This window comes from Penaeus vannamei, chromosome 11 (assembly GCF_042767895.1).
Source record: "Penaeus vannamei isolate JL-2024 chromosome 11, ASM4276789v1, whole genome shotgun sequence".
Lineage (NCBI taxonomy): Eukaryota > Metazoa > Arthropoda > Malacostraca > Decapoda > Penaeidae > Penaeus > Penaeus vannamei.
In genome coordinates this window covers 42,878,802-42,896,301 of record NC_091559.1, presented here as the reverse complement: position 1 = coordinate 42,896,301, position 17,500 = coordinate 42,878,802, and the positions used below count along the sequence as shown (strand labels likewise).

At 46.5% G+C, this 17,500-nt stretch overlaps 1 protein-coding gene across 2 annotated transcripts in view; it reads left to right on the top strand.

Moving 5' to 3' along the window:
- Positions 1-17,500, top strand: part of Ets65A (DNA-binding protein D-ETS-3) — a 50,176-nt gene that overhangs the window by 26,230 nt on the left and 6,446 nt on the right. For both annotated transcript variants that reach the window (XM_070127323.1, XM_070127322.1), the window contains exon 3: positions 1-5. This exon is cut by the window's left edge and continues 67 nt beyond it. In XM_070127323.1, the coding sequence (XP_069983424.1) occupies positions 1-5 (5 nt within the window). The remainder of the gene's footprint in view (positions 6-17,500) is intronic.

Here is a 17,500-nt window from a genome sequence, read left to right as displayed (position 1 = left end):
GCCAGGTAGGTTACTCGGGTCAACATTGTGTCTCTTTCATAAATACTAAATTTGCTATCCCATTGCTTTGTGTCTTTGGAAATTCTGATTCTCATAACTAGCTCTTTCAGATATCTTGATAGTTTTGGTATAGTTGTTATCCTTAATTAATTGTTATTATTAGTATCACTAATAATATCATCAGATTCAGTATCACCATGCTTATTATCATTACAAGATTTACTATTAATGTTAGTAGTATCATTATCATTATCATCATCATCATCGTTATTGGCATAATAAGTATCATTGTTATTGGTATAATCATCATCGTTATTGGTACAATCATCATCGTTATTGGTACAATAATCATCGCCATTGGTAAAATCATCATTGTTATTGTTACTGTGATTACGATAACTGTTTTTGCTATCACCATGTGCCTTGATCACTCCTCATTCTTATTACATCAAAGAACAACAAATATAACAAAGCAATAATACCCCGAAGGTTCTCTGCGGTTGGCGGTTCGTGGCTGAGATATCAGTTACTAATCAAATGTTGCTTTACCTTTTACGAAAGGGAATGTTACTTTGTCTCAACGCCTTGAGACGACGTGGAATCATCCCTCCTAGAATATAATCCACAGCATTTGGTGAATACTAACTAAAATCCACCCCTTATTTAACTGTCACTCAATAAAATATATACATCTATCATCTAAATTATACTATACAATACATGGACTCTCAACCGACGAAAAAGACGGAAGCCGAAGTCAAAGCCCTTCCCTGCACGAACGCGAGTCCGAACGGAGGGATCAGCTGACCACTTGTAAGAGATCCGACACAGATTTGTGGGTTAAGTGTGCCTCCGCCGCCGCCTGTAATACGAGTCGGTCTTTGTGATCCTGTTTATTTGTTGCGGATACACATAAAGAGGACGGTAGCCTGTAGCCTGAGGAGCAAAGGGGGCTAGGGAAGGGACAAAAAGAAGAGGGGTGGGGAGGGGGGAAGGATAGGGAGGACGGTACAGAGGTTTAACGGCGGTTGGAAAGTCGAGTAGGTTATTGTCTCTTGTTTTTCTCCTTAGATTTTTTGGTAGACTGTTTATATCTCTTTTTGAAGGAGTAATATTGATACTAGGGGTGCATTCTGATCATGCCTGATAGTAGCGAGGACTGACTAAAATAAATAGATATGTAGAAAAGCAAGAATGGGAATGAATATCTTCACAGTACATATCTTGTGTTGTGAAGATATTCATTCTCATTCAACATGAATACGGTTCATAAATTGAGTATATCTGGTACCATGAAAATCACAGGATCAGCTAAATTTGCGATTGTCGTAATGATGGTAATGTTCAACCTCGTGTTTCCTGACCTATAATTTTACGCAATGTTGTATCTCTTATTCACCGAAACAATGGAAATAAGCACATTAACTTAGGAAACAAGAAGGGAAGAGGGGGTGCCATATGTCATGTTCCAGAATGTCATCCGTTTTTTTCCCTTTCGTCTTTCATTCCATTCACAGTTTTGTTTTCGTTTTATTAATGTTTTATTTTCTATAACTTTCTGTCCATACGGTCGCTAAACACCTCATACTTCGCCGATGATTGACCTCTAATGATCTGATCAACGGAACTTAATAAGTGTACAATGCGACCTTTCAGAGTAACAAGGGCATATCTCCACCCCCTCCCCACACCATTATCGTCATTTGTTCTTCATTGTTCGGCTAAAACTTTGTTATTTGTTAATATTATTTGTTTTTTATTTCTTTTTTTTTTCTTCTTCTTCAGCCTACACACGCAGATGGTCCAGTATTTGTTTGTTTGTGAATATCCATTATTTTAGGCGGGATGTTGCCAGATTTGGCGAAACAGTAATTATTCTTGATTTCTGGAGGGCTTTATACATGTATTTATGTCACGTGTTGTTCATATGTTTATTTTGAACAAACATCCCGGGTATGTCACGCGTCATTGCTCTGATTTTAATCGCAATTGGCAACCGATGGTGCGTCTAGGCTTCGCGGCCAAACAGTTCGGGATTACATAACACTGTGGCGGCCGCTGGACACACGGACTAAAAATAACCTGTATACCGTACTAAAATTATGTAAGCGGAGAGAAAAAAGAAACAAAAAAATATATGCATGTTGATGTTATCGTTTTTTATGTGTGTTTCGCTTTTCTGGTTATTTATCGGTGTGTTCTTTTCCTTTCTCTCTCTCTCTCTCTCTCTCTCTCTCTCCCTCCCTCCCTCTCTCTCTCTCTCTCTCTCTCTCCTTTCCTTGTCTTCTCCTTCCTTCCTTCTCTCCCACTCCTCCCACCTTCCTTCTGACACTCCACTCCCTCCTTCTCCCTTTCTCTCTCTCTCCTCTCTATCCATCTGTTTCCCTTTCTCTCTCTCTCTCTCCTTCCCATTATTCACCATTCTCTCTCTCTTCCCCTCTCTATATCTATTTATCAATCTCTCTCTCTCTCTCTCTCTCTCTCTCTCTCTCTCTCTCTCTCTCTCTCTCTCTCTCTCTCTCTCTCTCTCTCTCCCCCCCTCTCTCTCTCTCTCTCTTTCTCTCTCTCTCTCTCTCTCTCTCTCTCTCTCTCTCTCTCTCTCTCTCTCTCTCTCTCTCTCTCACCCTCCCTCCCACCATCTTTTATCCCTTTATCCCCATTCACTTCTCCCTGCATCCCTCCCTCCCCTTTTAACCATGCACGCCACCATGAGACCGAACGAGGGAGAAGGGAGGCACAGGTCATGCACATAGGCCTACCTCACGCATGCATGGCGATGGCGAGGAGCGGCGGGTGGTTGGGGAGGGGAGGTGGGGGGGTGGGGGGCATTGATAGAGGGGAGTGGGGGGGATAGAGAGGGGGGAGGGGTAAAGGGAGGAGAGGGAGGAGGAACAGGGGAAAGAGAAGGGGAAGGGGGTAGGGTGAGGGGTACGAAGAGGGGAAAGAGAGGGAGAGGGGGAATGCAGGTGCCTGTGACGTCGTTAACAATGCAGCTGCACGTGTCTGTGTGATCAGCCGACCCTAACTGTTGCGGCAGTGCAGTCGGACCTGTGGGGAATACCTAATACACATGCCATAACAAGGCCGCCATACCTATACTTCCCTTTTATTTCTTCTTTATCACTTTTTTCCATTTCTCCACTTTATTTCTCTTTGATTTTTTTTTTTTTTTTTTTTGTGTTTTCTTTCTATCACAGTGATAGCTAGGCGTAGTTCTTCGATCTGGAAGACTATAATCTTTTATTTCTATTTTTATTTTTCTCTCTTGGTGTAAATGAACTTGGGAGTTGATGTGCGTTTCCGTTTGTGTGTGTACGTGTGTGTATGTATGTCTGTGTGTGCGTATGGGTTTGTGTGGGTGTCTGTGTGTGTGGAATGGTAGGCGGAAGGTTCAATGTTAGAAAATACTGCACATTTTCAGTATAAGCTAACCAAATACATGGCTTAGAACTTTCTACAGATTTTAGGATCGTAGTCCTCCGCGGTATCCTTAAAACACATAGAAACCGAAACAATGTTCACAAAGAAAAAAAAATAGATAAATAAAATAAAACTATTCAACCGCTTTTGAACAACGTATCTTAATTCCTCAAGGAGATTCAGAATTCGACGTCGCGAATCACACTCAGAGATTCATGAATTTCGTTTCCCCAAAACCTGTCGGGGATTAAAAAACCGGTTAAGAAAAAATATATATATACTGTCCGGTACATTTCGGTGTTCTCGTCCAGGAGGAGGTTCGAACGCGTGGGTTGCGAAGCTCCTGGAACCGGTCTCGAAGCGTCGCGTCGATAAATGGTCTGGATCATTTTCTCGAGACGGTGAGCGCCAGACATTTCCTTCGTTTTTGTTTCTTTTTGTTTTTGATTCGACGGTATTGATTACCTGTTTGGGTTGATTGTTTTTTGTTTTATTTGTTTATTTATTATTTTTTTCCTTTTTGCCAAACGTCACAATTTGTAAATGGCTTCTTAAAAATGACGATATTGAGGCATATTGTAGTGACGTCATCGAAACCTATAGGCCGTGTGCGGAGGCCTAGGGAGGACCTTGATGACGTCATAAGAATCAGACGGCTATGATGACGTCAGGGGTGGATGACTGCGCAATGGACCGCGACTGCGCAGGCCTTCGCAGCCCCCTCCCCCCTCCGCCCCCCATCCACCCTCATAAGACTCCTCACATCAGCGAACAGGAATTATTTACGGAGGAAGGATCCTTGGTTATCCGATCCTCTTCCGCTTCTTTCTGCTTTTATCTCTCTTTTTCTTGTTCTTTTTTTTTTCTTTCTTTCTCTTATTTATTCCTCTCTGCTCCTTCGCCTCGGACTGTCTCGGTAAGTTCTTGTCAACTTCTTCATCCTTCACTTTGTCTCGTCCCCTGCGACTTTAGTCTCTTCTTCCTCTTTTCTCGTCTCTTCCACTTTCATCCACCCTTCCCTCATCCGGTTCCCGCTAACTTCCTCTCCCGTCCTTCCACTTCTCTATCACCCTCATCCACACCCTCCTCCCCCCTCCCCCATCATCCACCTCCCTCCCCCATCATCCACACACCCCTCCTCTCCCTCCCCCCATCATCCACCTCCCCCACAGAGACGGCGGCATCGGGCACGTGGCGGCGGCGGCGACAGTTAGCTCATTACCATACTCATGCAAATTAGGGTAATTACGGGGACATCGTTATGAGTTCTCTCGCGTCATTGTTCACGCCGGCTACACGCGACCATTTAGCGATGCCCGACGTGCAGGGTTCCGTCGGGGGGAGGGGGAGGGAGGGGGAACACTGCAGTGATGGAGCAGCCGAGTTATTCCGTGTTAAGGGTTCAGTGTTCCTAGGCTTAGCGCGACCGTGTGCATCGCCGGCAGCGTTATGCGTTTATTATATGCGAGTACCGTTTTAAAAGAGGCTTTTATGCGCTCCCTCGCTGAATATTCGCGGACGTTCCTCCCAGCCGCTCTGTGAAGGATCCCCAGAAATGCAGATAAAAGTCCGTCTCGGCTGGCCCCATCCCGCCGTCTTTTAAGGCCTGCTCCGCGCCGCAATCTTCGTATCTGGCCCTCATAGAAGAGCCATATCTCTTTCAATTTTCTCACAGAGGGACATAAATTGGGGTTTTATTACGAATTGCTCTTCTGCGTGGGTTGTTTTAGTTCCAGCTCACACACCATTACTCAGGCGGAGGCAATGCAGCGTCCGTCTGGGCGGCGACCGTCTTGTGGAGGGAGAGGCGGCCCTTTCGCTTCCTCCTCTCGTATTCTCGCCGTCCTCGCCGTCGTCAGGGGATGCTGCGGTTGAGGAATGGTATCTTTAGCACGAACCGGATCTAGGCCGAAGTGGAAACGCGGACGCCCCTCGAGAACGGCGCCCGTGAGCGGTCCTCAGCGGAGACGCAAAGCAAAGAAACGCCGACGATAACCTCCTACCCTTTTCCCTCGCTCTGCCCGCGCTCCTCGGGGTCTTAATGCACCCCCGCTGTTAGGGCTCTCCCTCATTCCCTCTATTTGGTCTTCCTCTGTCATCAATTGTCTTTGGCCTCCCCTTTCACATCAACAATTGGCGTGATTCAGCCGCGTACTGGCCTGATCCGCAATCAACGGTCAATTAGGGGTATCGGAGCCCCACTAAAAGGATCGAACGCTACTGAGCGATGTCGCGCTCTTTGGCTCCATTGTTTCGCCTTTTATTGGCTTTCATGATGCGTTGACTTAGTCGTTTGTATCGCGCTTATGCGTTTCAGAAGGGAGGCTGCACGCCGCTCTATGGCGTATGAACTGCAGAACCCGGCGTCTCTCATTTTCTTATATTCACATTTCGAAAAATACTGGTAAAAAACGATGGATTTTGTAGTAGGAGGATTACCAGCCTGAATGCGGTATGTGGATTAACAATTAAAATCAGTTCAGCATTCATCATTAAAACAAAAACCGAAAAGGAGAATCGAATCCCCTCCAGGCGATGCTCGACATCGATTTTAGCATTACAATCAGTGTTACGAACGCTCACGCCCTTCCCAGTGGCCCCGCGCCGCCCGTCTCTCAACCCTTGGATTCACATACAAGTCGCCGTTCGGACCGCTTCCCTTAACATCGCGCTTGCCTCTCTGCCTTCAGCCCTGCCTTCGAAAGCGAACGTTGGCAACGCTGAACGAAAGGGTCCAGCGAGAGCCTGGTGTTGGCAACGCTGGGGGCCTCCACCTCGCCCCTACGATGAATGGCGCGCAAATGCGACAGGGATTTACTCGACTCAAGTGCGCGGGTTTAGGGTCAGGAATTTACTGTTATTCATACGAGAGTTTAATACGTGAATACAGATGAATCGTAAATGATTATGATCTCCACTAAGACATCTGCTCAGCGGCCGCCGATTATCACAATCTGCAGGATTTGTTCCGCGGTGTAATCATCCGATTTGTGGCGCTTAGGCGATGGATCCAGATTTCTTCCCAATGTTTCAATGCAGCCGCCGCTCTCCTACGGCATCTAAAAATACGAAATATCTATCACGAGAAAAAACTGAAAATACGAAATATCTATCACGAGTAAAAAAAAAAAAATAATAATAATAAAATAAATAAATAAAAAATATCTGAAGATACGAAATATCTATCACGAGAAAAAATAAAATAAATAAAAAAACGTGGCAAAATAAATGAATAAATAAATTTGAAAATACGCAGCAAAAATAAAAAGCAAGGACGTACATCATATTAACCACCGAATTATATATATATATATATATATATATATATATATATATATATATATATATATATATATATATATATATATATATAATACCACCATGTCTATATCACTTTTCCTACTTCCAATCCTCCGACGCAGTGCCCAAGACGAGGCGGTCCGGTTGGCAAGCGGCAGCCGAGGGAGTCAATTACAAAAGAGGCGATCGTGGCCGCCATGTTAATTCGAGGCTCACGCGCTCGCCGGCACCCGCTAACGAGTCTATGGGGAATTCCTGTTTGATGAGATTATTGAAAGAGACGCCAAGGGGGGAGGGAGGAGGGGTAGGGGGTGGGGGGGGGGGGCACAGGCGCGACAGACGTGGTGGAAAGTGTTGCATTACCGATCGAGAATGGATGTATTTCTTATCTATCTGTGAGAAATACATATGGGTGTATCTCTTATCTATCTATCTGAACTGACATACATACAGACTAGCCTTGCCCTTCGTCACTGCTTTCTGACGCTGATACGGGAGTGACGTCCTCTCTCGGCTCCTTCGGCTCCGTTCGGCTCCGCTCTCCCCTCTCGGCTCCTTCGGCTTCGCTCTCCCCTCTCGGCTCCTTCGGCTCCGCTCGGCTCCTTCGCCTCCGCTCTCCCCTCTCGGCTCCTTTGGCTCCGCACGCCCCTCTCGGCTCCTATGGCTCTGCACGCCCCTCTCCCCTCTCGGCTCCTTCGGCTCCACTCTCCCCTCTCGGCTCCTTCGGCTCCGCTCGGCTCCGCTCTCCCCTCTCGGCTCCGCTCTCCCCTCTCGGCTCCTTCGGCTCCACTCTCCCCTCTCGGCTCCTTCGGCTCCGCTCGGCTCCGCTCTCCCCTCTCGGCTCCGCTCTCCCCTCTCGGCTCCGCTCGGGTCCGCTCTCCCCTCTCTGCTCCTTCGGCTCCACTCTCCCCTCTCGGCTCCCCTGGTCGGTGTTGTTTAAATATCAATTATGGCGGACCGCAGCGTAACCCTTCGACGGCCTGTCACTCATCGTGTTTGGTCTGTCAGTCACACCACATCCTCCGATCCCCTTTCGCTCTTTCTCTGTCTGTCTGTCTGGTCTGTCTGGCTATCGATTTGTCTGTCTCTGTATGTGTGTGTATCTGATTGTCTGGTTATCTTTCTGTCTTTCTCTCCCTTTTCTCTTTCTCTTGCTTTCTCTCTGTATCTCTTTCTTTCTTTCTTTCTCTTTCTCTCTCTCTCTCTCTCTCTCTCTCTCTCTCTCTCTCTCTCTCTCTCTCTCTCTCTCTCTCTCTCTCTCTCTCTCTCTCTGTCTCCCTCTCTCTCCCTCTCTCTATCTATCTTACTTATACTTTCCCTTTCCTCCTCTTCGCTCTCTATATATCTACATTGGTGTTTTCTCTCCTACTATATCTCTCTCTGCTCTCCTTTACCCTACCATTCGTTCGTTTACCCCTTTCTCCTGTTTCCTTCTCTGTTTCCTCTCTTCCACCTGACCCCCCCCCGCCAGAGCCAGTCCTCCTCCTCTCCCTCCTTCGAGTGCGTATAATCCCCTCCACCCCTTCCCCCTCCCTCCTCCCCTCATTACCCCCTCCCCCCTTAGTCTCAACGGACCAATTAAGCGTCTGTGGCGATGATGGTGACCTCCTCCCCCTCTCCCCCTCCCCCGCCCTACCCTCTGCCCTTAGCCTCCTTGTCCTCCTCCTTCTCCTGTTCTTCTCTTTCTTCTTTTTTCTTATTATTATTGTTATTATTTCATCGCCTTCTACTTTATGTTCATCTTTTTTTATCTACTTTTCTATTCCTCCTTTTTATTCTTCTTTCGTCTCTTTCTTTTCTCTGTCTCTTCTTTCTATTTCCTTCTTCCTTCTTCTTTTCTACTTTTTCCTTCCTCTGCAGTTTCTTCTCCTCTTTATCCCTTTCCTCTCCCCTTCTCATCTTTCTCACTCTCCTTCTCTTCCTTCCTTTCCTCCTCATTCCTCTTCTTTTACTTTCCATTCCTCCTCTTCATTTTACTGTTCTTCCTCACCTTCGTTCGTTCTACTCCCTTTCCTTCTTCCCTCTCCTCTTCCTCCTTCTCCATCTCTCTTCTCTTCCTTCTTCTTCTCTCACTCCCTTCCTCTTCTTCCTCCTCTCCTCTTCCTCCTTCTTCTACTCCTCTTCTTCCTCTCCTCCTCTCTCTCTCTCCGCCTCCTCCTTCTCTTTCCTCCCTCTCCTCTTCCTCCTTCTTCTACTCCCTATCCTCTTCTTCCTTCTCCTCCTCTCCTCTTCCTCCTCCTCCTCTCCCTCCTCTTCTTCCTTCTCCTCCTCTCTCTCCTCTTCCTCCCTCTACTCTCCTTCCTTCTCTTCCTCCTCCTCCTCCTCCTCCTCTTATTCTTCTTCCTTCTCCTCCTCTCCTTCCTAATCACCCTTATTACTATAATTTCCCTTTCCTCTCTTCCTCCCTCGCTCCCCCCCCCCCTTCCCCTCGCCCTTCTGGACCCGAGACGTCCCGAGTATTGAATCTTCTGGAGGAAAGAAAGAGGCCCTAAGCATGTGTTCTGGGAGGGGGGAGGGGGAGAGGTAGGGGGGCGTGTCCTGACGAAGGCTTACGGATTTAGGGGATTGGGGGATTTCCTGGGATCGGTGGGGAGGTGGAGGGGGAAGGGGGAGGGGGGGATTCAGTGTCCTAACAGGATTGGGTGGGCGGAGTTTGGCGGAGGTAGGGGGTAGGCGGTGGGGGGTAGTAGAGTAGGGAGTGGGAGAGAGAGGGAAAAGGGGGATTTGGCAGCGGTTTATGAATGGAGATCACGGATATTCAGAATCTCATTATGCATATATATATACACATATATAATTACATTCGGCGCGCGGAAAGCCTTCGCCGAACACGCCAACTTTAACTCCGGCTTCGGATATCTGCAGCTGTAGTGTTCGGTTCATAAACAAGGACCGAATTTCCACGGACGTCGCCACCCCGTCTGTCCTCGAAGCCCCCCCCCCCCCTCCACATGCCATATCAGTGGCGCGGGGAACAGAAAAATGACAATATGGCCAATCCTCCTTCCTAATCCCCCTTTCAAGAGCTTTATGGCCATGTGTCATAAAGCCTAGTATCCTGACAGCCATTACGCGTGACCAATGGGGGTGATGGATGGCCCTTATGCCAGACAGACATAATGACCAAAATTGAGAGCGACTCGGGTGCGGGGCGAATCCGAAAAGCCTTCGCCCCTATGCACGTCGGCATTAGAGGTGATAATCGCGCGGGAGAGGGAGTGACAGTAACAAGATTTAGTGAACAAAGCTGAGGTAATCACAGACTTGTTCTAAACCATTTACTTTTGTCTGGGATGCTATGATTAGCCGATAATACCCTTGTTTGTTTGATCTACAACCCTGGGGAGGCCGATCCCCTGGCGCTCCCCCCTGTGTATTTGTTTCGATCTTATCTTCATTTCTTATTATTTCTCCGTGCCGGAATTCTGGGTTATGTTATGTCGTCAACTTTTTATTTATTTTTTACTTTTTTATTTATTTATTATTATTTTTTTACGTGTGTGTGCATTTGTATACGTTTAGGTTTGAGCGAAAATATACATAGAAATGCCACTTATGAACTTATGAATGTTAAAGCTAAGAACTTTTTTTCGGTGGTGATTGATATGCCTACAACACTAACAAACGCGACCTCCTGACGTCCCCTCGGCCCGTCAAATCCTCCCCTCTCCTCTTGTCACAATCCTGTCAACTGTCTAAAAAGGCGATTGTCGACAATGCATTTACTTATCTCGGAATTCCATCTCTTTTTTTTTCTCTCTCGTGATTTTTTTTTTTTTTTCTAATTACAATATCCCATCGTCCCTGTTTTATCATCCTTTTTTCTCTCGTGATTTTTTCTAATTACAATATCCCATCGTCCCTGTTTTATCACCTCTTTCCTTCGCTATGGTCTTCGTAGTGGCAGAACATCACCAGAATCACATTTCTTTTATTTATTTTGCTCATTTCTTCGTCAGCTGTTTAGACATAAAGGAAGACACCCCCCCTCCCCCCTCCTAACCCCTTTCCTTCCCCATCACTCTGATCGTCTCGCATCCATCCTTCTCCCTCACCCTCCCTCTCACCCTCACATTTAGCCTCCCCTGTTTGCCGTCACTCTCCCCCACCCCCACCCCCACCCCGCGTCTATCATCACCCTCATCCTCGCCCTCATTCTCTCCCTCACACTTGCCCTCATACAGGACGTTCCATGTCAGAAATGGACGTGATGAAGTGATGTGCTGATGGGCTGACATGTTAATTCCCCTTCGGCTGGAAAGGGGGGAGGGGGAAGGGGGGAGGAGGAGAGGAAGAGAGGGGGAAGGAAAGAGAGGGAGAGAAGGAGAGGGAGAGAGAGGGGAAGGGGAGAGGGAGAGAGAGGGGGAGAGGAAGAGAAGGAGAGAGAGGGGGAGAGGGAGGGAAGGGGAGGGGAGGTAGTTGGATGAGCGGTGGAATAAAGGGAGAGGGGGAGTGGAGGGGAGGGGAGGGGTGATCGTGTGGCCCATGGAGGAATGGGGAAGGGAGGGAGGGGGAGGGGAGGACCATGGAAAATAAGAGAGAGATATATAAGAGGATGAGGAACGCGCAGAAGATAAAACGATGGCGACGGAGAAGATGAAGAACGGGGAATAATGACGAAGCGAGAAGGAGACCCGAAGCAAGAGAAGGGAAGCAAACGGGAAAAAAATCAAGAGACGAAACACGAAGCAAGGCTAAGAGGGGAAGCAAAGAAGAAGAAAACAAAGAGAATAGAGAGAGAGTAAATACGAAATCCTAGAGACGTTACCCGAAGCAAAGCCGAAGAGGTAAGAGAGCAAAGGGGAAAAACAAAACAAAGAGAATAGAGAGAGAGTAAATACGAAAGAGAGAGGAGAAGCAAAGGGGAAAAGCAAAACAAAGAAGAAACCAAAGAGAATAGAGAGAAAGTAAATCCGAAAGAGAGCGGAGAAGCAAAGGGGCAAAGCAAAACAAAGAAGAAAAAAAAACAAAGAGAATAGAGAGAGAGTAAATACGAAAGAGAGCGAAGAAGCAAAGGGGAAGAGCAAAACAAAGAAGAAAAAACACAGAGAATAGTGAGAGAGTAAATACGAAAGAGAGCGGAGAAGCAAAGGGGAAAAGCAAAACAAAGAGAATAGAGAGAGAGTAAATACGAAAGAGCGGAGAAGCAAAGGGGAAGAGCAAAACAAAGAAGAAAAAAAACAAAGAGAATAGAGAGAGAGTAAATACGAAAGAGAGCGGAGAAGCAAAGGGGAAGAGCAAGACGAAGAGGGGAAGCTCCGTCTCTGAGGCTGCTGCGAGAGGCGAGTCTTCCACCAGTCGATGCTTTCCTAACTGGATGACGAGCACCGCCCGTGAGGCTGTATTCCACTCGGGTTCAGATGAATAGGCTCTCTCGCTCTCTCTTTTTCTTGCCTCCTCGTCTTCTTCTTTAGTTTTTTTGTTTTTTGTTGTTGTTTTGTGTGTATGTGTGTTTTTCTCTCCTATGTCTACTCCTTGTTTCTACTTTTTCTTCTTTGTTTTTTTTTCTGTTTATGTTTTCTTATCCTCTTTCTTCTTCTCTTCTCTTTGTTTCATCTCTATCTTTTTTTCTTTTTTTTTTTTTTGTCATCTCCCTGATTTCCATTTTTTTTTCTGTCTTTTCTTTTTTCTTCACTGTCTTCTCTTTGTTTCTTTTTTTTTTATTCTTCTTTGTCTTTTCTTCAATCTTTTCTTCTTCTTTGCCTTCTTTCTGATTCTCCTCTTTCTTCTTCTTTGCTTTTTATTCGTTCTTATCATTCCTTTCTTTCCACGTTTCTCTCTTTCTTCTATTTCATCTTTCCTGCTTCTTTACTTCGTCCTTCTCTCTTCTTTTGTTCTTTCTCTTTTTCTTCACCTTCCCGCTTCCTTGTTCTTTATCATTTTCTTCCTTTTCTCTTTTCTTTCTTTCGTTTTCCTATTTTCTTCTCGTTTCCCGCTCTTATCCCCCGTTATCCCTTTCGTCAGACCTTTGTAACAAACATAAAACGGTAGAAGATGACACAGATAAACATAGAGAAAGCAGAGAAAAACAGATAAACAGAGGGAAGGCAGAAGAAACCAGAGCAAAAGATTTTAAAAAATAGAGGGGAAAAGGCAGAAAAAGGAAACAGAAGAAGGCAGAGGAAGACAAAATTGAATTCGCTTGAGGTCGAAGTCCAATTGTTCATCAGAGTCGCAAGAATGTCAGTTATATCTGGTTAATGGCGATTTAATTCTACTTAAATAAATTCTATTCTATTCTTCATTTTTTATTCGCTTTTAGCATACTCTGTGGTTAAATATGTATTGACATTTTATTGATCTATTTCATTGTAGGTAACTAAAACACATTTTTTTTCGGCTTGACATCGGCAACCTATTGATTTCATTCCATCCTTTCACACCGGTTACAAAAACAATGATTGTATTTATAACTAAACTTAAGAGGTAGTTTTAATTCATCTTCAGCCATACTTAGCTCCCGACTGGAACGTTCGCATAACTTGGTTCCCAGAATCAGAGTTGGGAGTCCAGGCCAGAGAGACTCGTGCAAAGTCCGACCCACCTTCTCTCTCTCTGTCTCTCCCGCTGGCGCTGCACCTTCCACAAATTTCATCAGTTATTCAAATCCACCCAGAAAGTTTCCTCAGTCTTGTCTCCGCAAAGAAAAAAACTGAGGATATATGGCAGTAACAACGCAATTTTGGGAGAAAAAAAATAAAAATGTATATCATACATACATAGGTTCTCGTCTTCGGTTTCAACTTCTGTTCATAATCTTAGCTCGAGCAAATCTTTTTAAAAGTATGGCAACCCCCTGTCGACCATAACAACAATGGCGGGCGTGTATCGACTTTGCCCGCCGGGTTCTCCTAACTCTAGCCTTTTAAAGTGCCTAGCTAGGAGAGGGTTGCATTAACCAGCTCGCTCTCATCTTTGTTTTTGGTTATTTCCACCGCTCCGTGGAAGGATTGGGTGCTCTCTCTCTCTCTCTCTCTCTCTCTCTCTCTCTCTCTCTCTCTCTCTCTCTCTCTCTCTCTCTCTCTCTCTCTCTCTCTCTCTCTCTCTCTCTCTTTCGCCGCCATTTTCCTTATTCCATCGCCTTGCCGACTTAATCTATTTACATATTTCCTTTCTACGCATCTTACCTGTCGAATTTCTCCTTCCTCTCCTTTCTTCTTCAGTATTTCGTCTCCTTCATCTGTGTTACCTTTCTCCTTCCTCTATCATTGTCTCCTCTCGCCTTCCTGCTTTATTGTCTCCCTTCTTCCTCTATTAACGTCTCCTTTCTCCTTCCTCTTTTATCATCTCCGTTCTTCTTCCTATATCAATGTCCCCCTTCTTCCTCTATCATTGTGTAATTTCTCCTTCCTCCTTTATTATCTCCCTTCTCCATCCTCCTTTATTATCTCCTAACTCTTCCTCCTTTATCATCTCCTATCTCCTTCCCCCTTTATTGTCTCTCCTCTCCTTCTTTCTTCCCTTCGCCGGGCCTGCCTCAAGCCGCCGATCCTCCGCCAAGAATTATGAGGCACGGAACGCCACGAGCAAGCAGCACCTTTAATACTTGAAGCGGGGGGCGGCGCGGCATAAACAGAGATTGCTGGTTTTCTCTTTCGGTTTTTGGTTTGATTGGTGGATAGGGGGGGTAGGTATGTAAGGGGGGAGAGGGAGAGGGGGTTCTTTCGTTTTGTGTGTGTGTCTTTTTTCTCTTTTTCTTTTCCTTTATCCTTCTCTCGATTCCTTTATCTTTCTCTCTGTCTCTCTTTGTCTCTCTGTCTCTCTCGTCATCTCTCTCTCTCTATTTCTTTCTTTATCTTTATCTTTCTCCCTCTCTCTCTTTATCCTTCTTCTCTCTCTCTCACTCTTTCTCACTGCCTTCTCTCTCACACCTACTGGTTACTCTCCATTAATTCACCCGTCAATCTGTTCATTTTCTTCTCGTTATCTTCTTCCTCCTCCCTTTCCCTCCCCTTCCTCCCATTATCCTCTTTCTCTCCTCGTCCTCCATACCTCCACCTCCTCTCCATCTTTATCCCCCCTTCTTCTTCTCCGTCTTCTTATCCCAAGTCCTCTCTCCTGCTTTATTCCCTAGGTCTCTTCTCCTCTCCTCTATCTTCTTTCCTTCTCCTCTGTCCTCCTCTCTATTTCTCGCCTCTTCCTTCGCCTCTCCTCCCACCCCGTACCCTCCCTTCCCTCACCCTCCCTCCTCACCAGCGTGATAAGATACCCAGAGTGCCGGAAACCAGCCAAGGTGCGGCCGGGAGGAGAGAGGAAGCTGGGAAGAGAGAGAGAGAGAGGGGGGAGGAGAGAAAAGGAGGGAGGGAGAAAGGGTGAAAGGGGGGAAGGGAGGGAGGGAGGAAGAGAGAGAGAGAAAGGGAGGGAGAGAGAGAGAGAAAAAAAGAGGGAGAGAGAGAGAGGAGGAGGGTGGGAGAGAGAGAGAGAGCGAGAGAAAGGGAGGGAGGGAGAGAGAGAGAGAGAGGCAAACGAACAGATACTCAAAGGGTATCAGAAAAAAAAACATCGACAGAACAAGAGAATAAAAGAAAGAATTAGAGGAAGAGAAAGACGAAAGACAGTAAAAGAAAGAGGGGAAGGAAAGACGAAAGGGAAGACAGCAAAAGTGAGGAAAGACCCCAGGGCTTCGGGGCAAGCAAGGAAAGGCAGACGAAGAGGGAGGAAGGAACCGAAGAGAGGAGTGAAAAACGGTAAAACGTGAACTGAATTAGGGAAGAAAGAAGGAAGGATGAGAGAGGGGAGAAGAAGACAGATAGTGAGGAGAGACTGGAAAGCAGTTGCTATTGTATTTGCTGTGTCTTTCCTCTTCGCTCCCCTCTTCTCTCTCTCTCTCTCTCTCTCTCTCTCTCTCTCTCTCTCTCTCTCTCTCTCTCTCTCTCTCTCTCTCTCTCTCTCCCTCTCTCTCTCTTTCTTTTTCATTTTACCTATCTATCTATCTATCTCTGTGTATATGTAAGTGTATAAGTGCGTTTATGACTGAGTGTGCGAGTTCGTAAGTTTGTGTATGTCTGTGTGCGCCTCTAAGCGAGCGTGCCCGGGCGTACATACACACACATATAACTTAACGTGTATCCAACCTCCCCCTGAATTTCCCGAGTCCGAAATCAGGGCGGCATCAGCCCACCAAACGGCAGCGCCACCAACCCCGCGCCGCCGCTCCGAGGAAGAGCCACCATCTTTTATTGAGAGGTCTCGGGAGTAAAAGCCAGAGGGGGAGGGGCTGGGGAGGGCAGGGAGGGGGACGGGAAGGGCAGGGAGGGAAGGGCATGGCAGGGGAGGGAGGGAAGGGGAAAGGCAGGGGAGGGAGGGGAAGGGGAAGGGCAGGGGAGGGGAGGGAGGGCAAGGGAGGGAGGCGGCCTGGATCTTCTTGATTTTCTTTGATATTATGAAGCGCGGCGTTGCAGGTCCGCAGAGTGTGCCGCGGGCGCCAATAAAACAGTGGAGTGTTTGAACTGCGCGCCAACCGTAACACTTGCCCGCCCGCGCGCCCGCACGCTCTCTCCTCTAAATCCACCAGAAATTGGGAAGGAGGATTCTTTTTTCGTGCCGGGAGGAGGGAGGGAGGGAGGGAGGGAGGAAAGGGGAGGAAAGGAGAGAGAGAGGGAGGGAGGAAAGGAGATAGGGAGGGAGGGAGGAAAGGAGAGAGGGAGGGAGGCAAGGAGAGAGGAAAGAAGGGAGGGTGGATGAGTTTGTGGCTAAACTTTCCTTTTTTGTTTCCATTATCTTTTTCTTCATTTTGAGTTATACATCGTCGCTTAATGGCAGCCAGGCAGCCCCACTCGGTCCTTCCACCGGGGCGCCACCTCACGGACGCGAGCGAGACAGGCGAAGGGAACAGAAACCCCAAAAAGGCAAACAATCGCGACGCCATTATTGCACCCATAGCGCCGATATCCCATTATGATAATGTTTCTCCGTCTGCATTGGAGTGCCGGCTGAGGACTCTCGCCTCGGCTTCTCGAAAATCATATTGAGAATTCGGTGTATGGGCTCGGCTGCCGCGCCCGCCTGGCTAATCGCCGCCCATTCCGCCTCCTGCGGGCGGGCGAGCGCGTCCCTCTCCTTACACACACGCATATATATATATATATATATATATATATATATATATATATATATATATATATATATATATATATATATATATATATATTTTATAATTATTCTAGATATATATATATATATATTATATATATATATATATATATATATATATATATATATATATATGTGTGTGTGTGTGTGTGTGTGTGTGTGTGTGTGTGTGTTTGTGTATCTATCTATCTATCTATCTATCTATCTATATATATATATATATATATATATATATATATATATGTAACGTATACACACGCACACACACACACACACATACATGTATGTATGTAAATGCGTGTGTGTGTGTCTGTGTCTGTGTGTGTATGCATCTCTTTGTGTGTTTGTTTGTGTATGTCCAACTGCCTTCTCTCTCGCGTGGCCATCAGCGTGACGTCACCGAACGAAGGTGTGCACACGGCCCGCAAGAAAGAGGAATTTTCCCGCCTCCTGCCTCAGCGCCGCCGCCTTCAGTTCAACCTCGTTAAGCTGGATTACTTCCTTCCAAATGATTCCTAACTTTACCCCCTTTTTCCTCCCCGGGCTAATGTACATTTCCGGACTGGTTTTTGTTTCGTAAATCAAGACCGTTGCCCTCTCTCCCTCCCTCTCCCTCTCCTTCTGTCCCTCCCTCTCCCTCTCTCCCTTCCCCTCTTTCCCTTTACCTCCTCCCTCACCCTCCCTCACC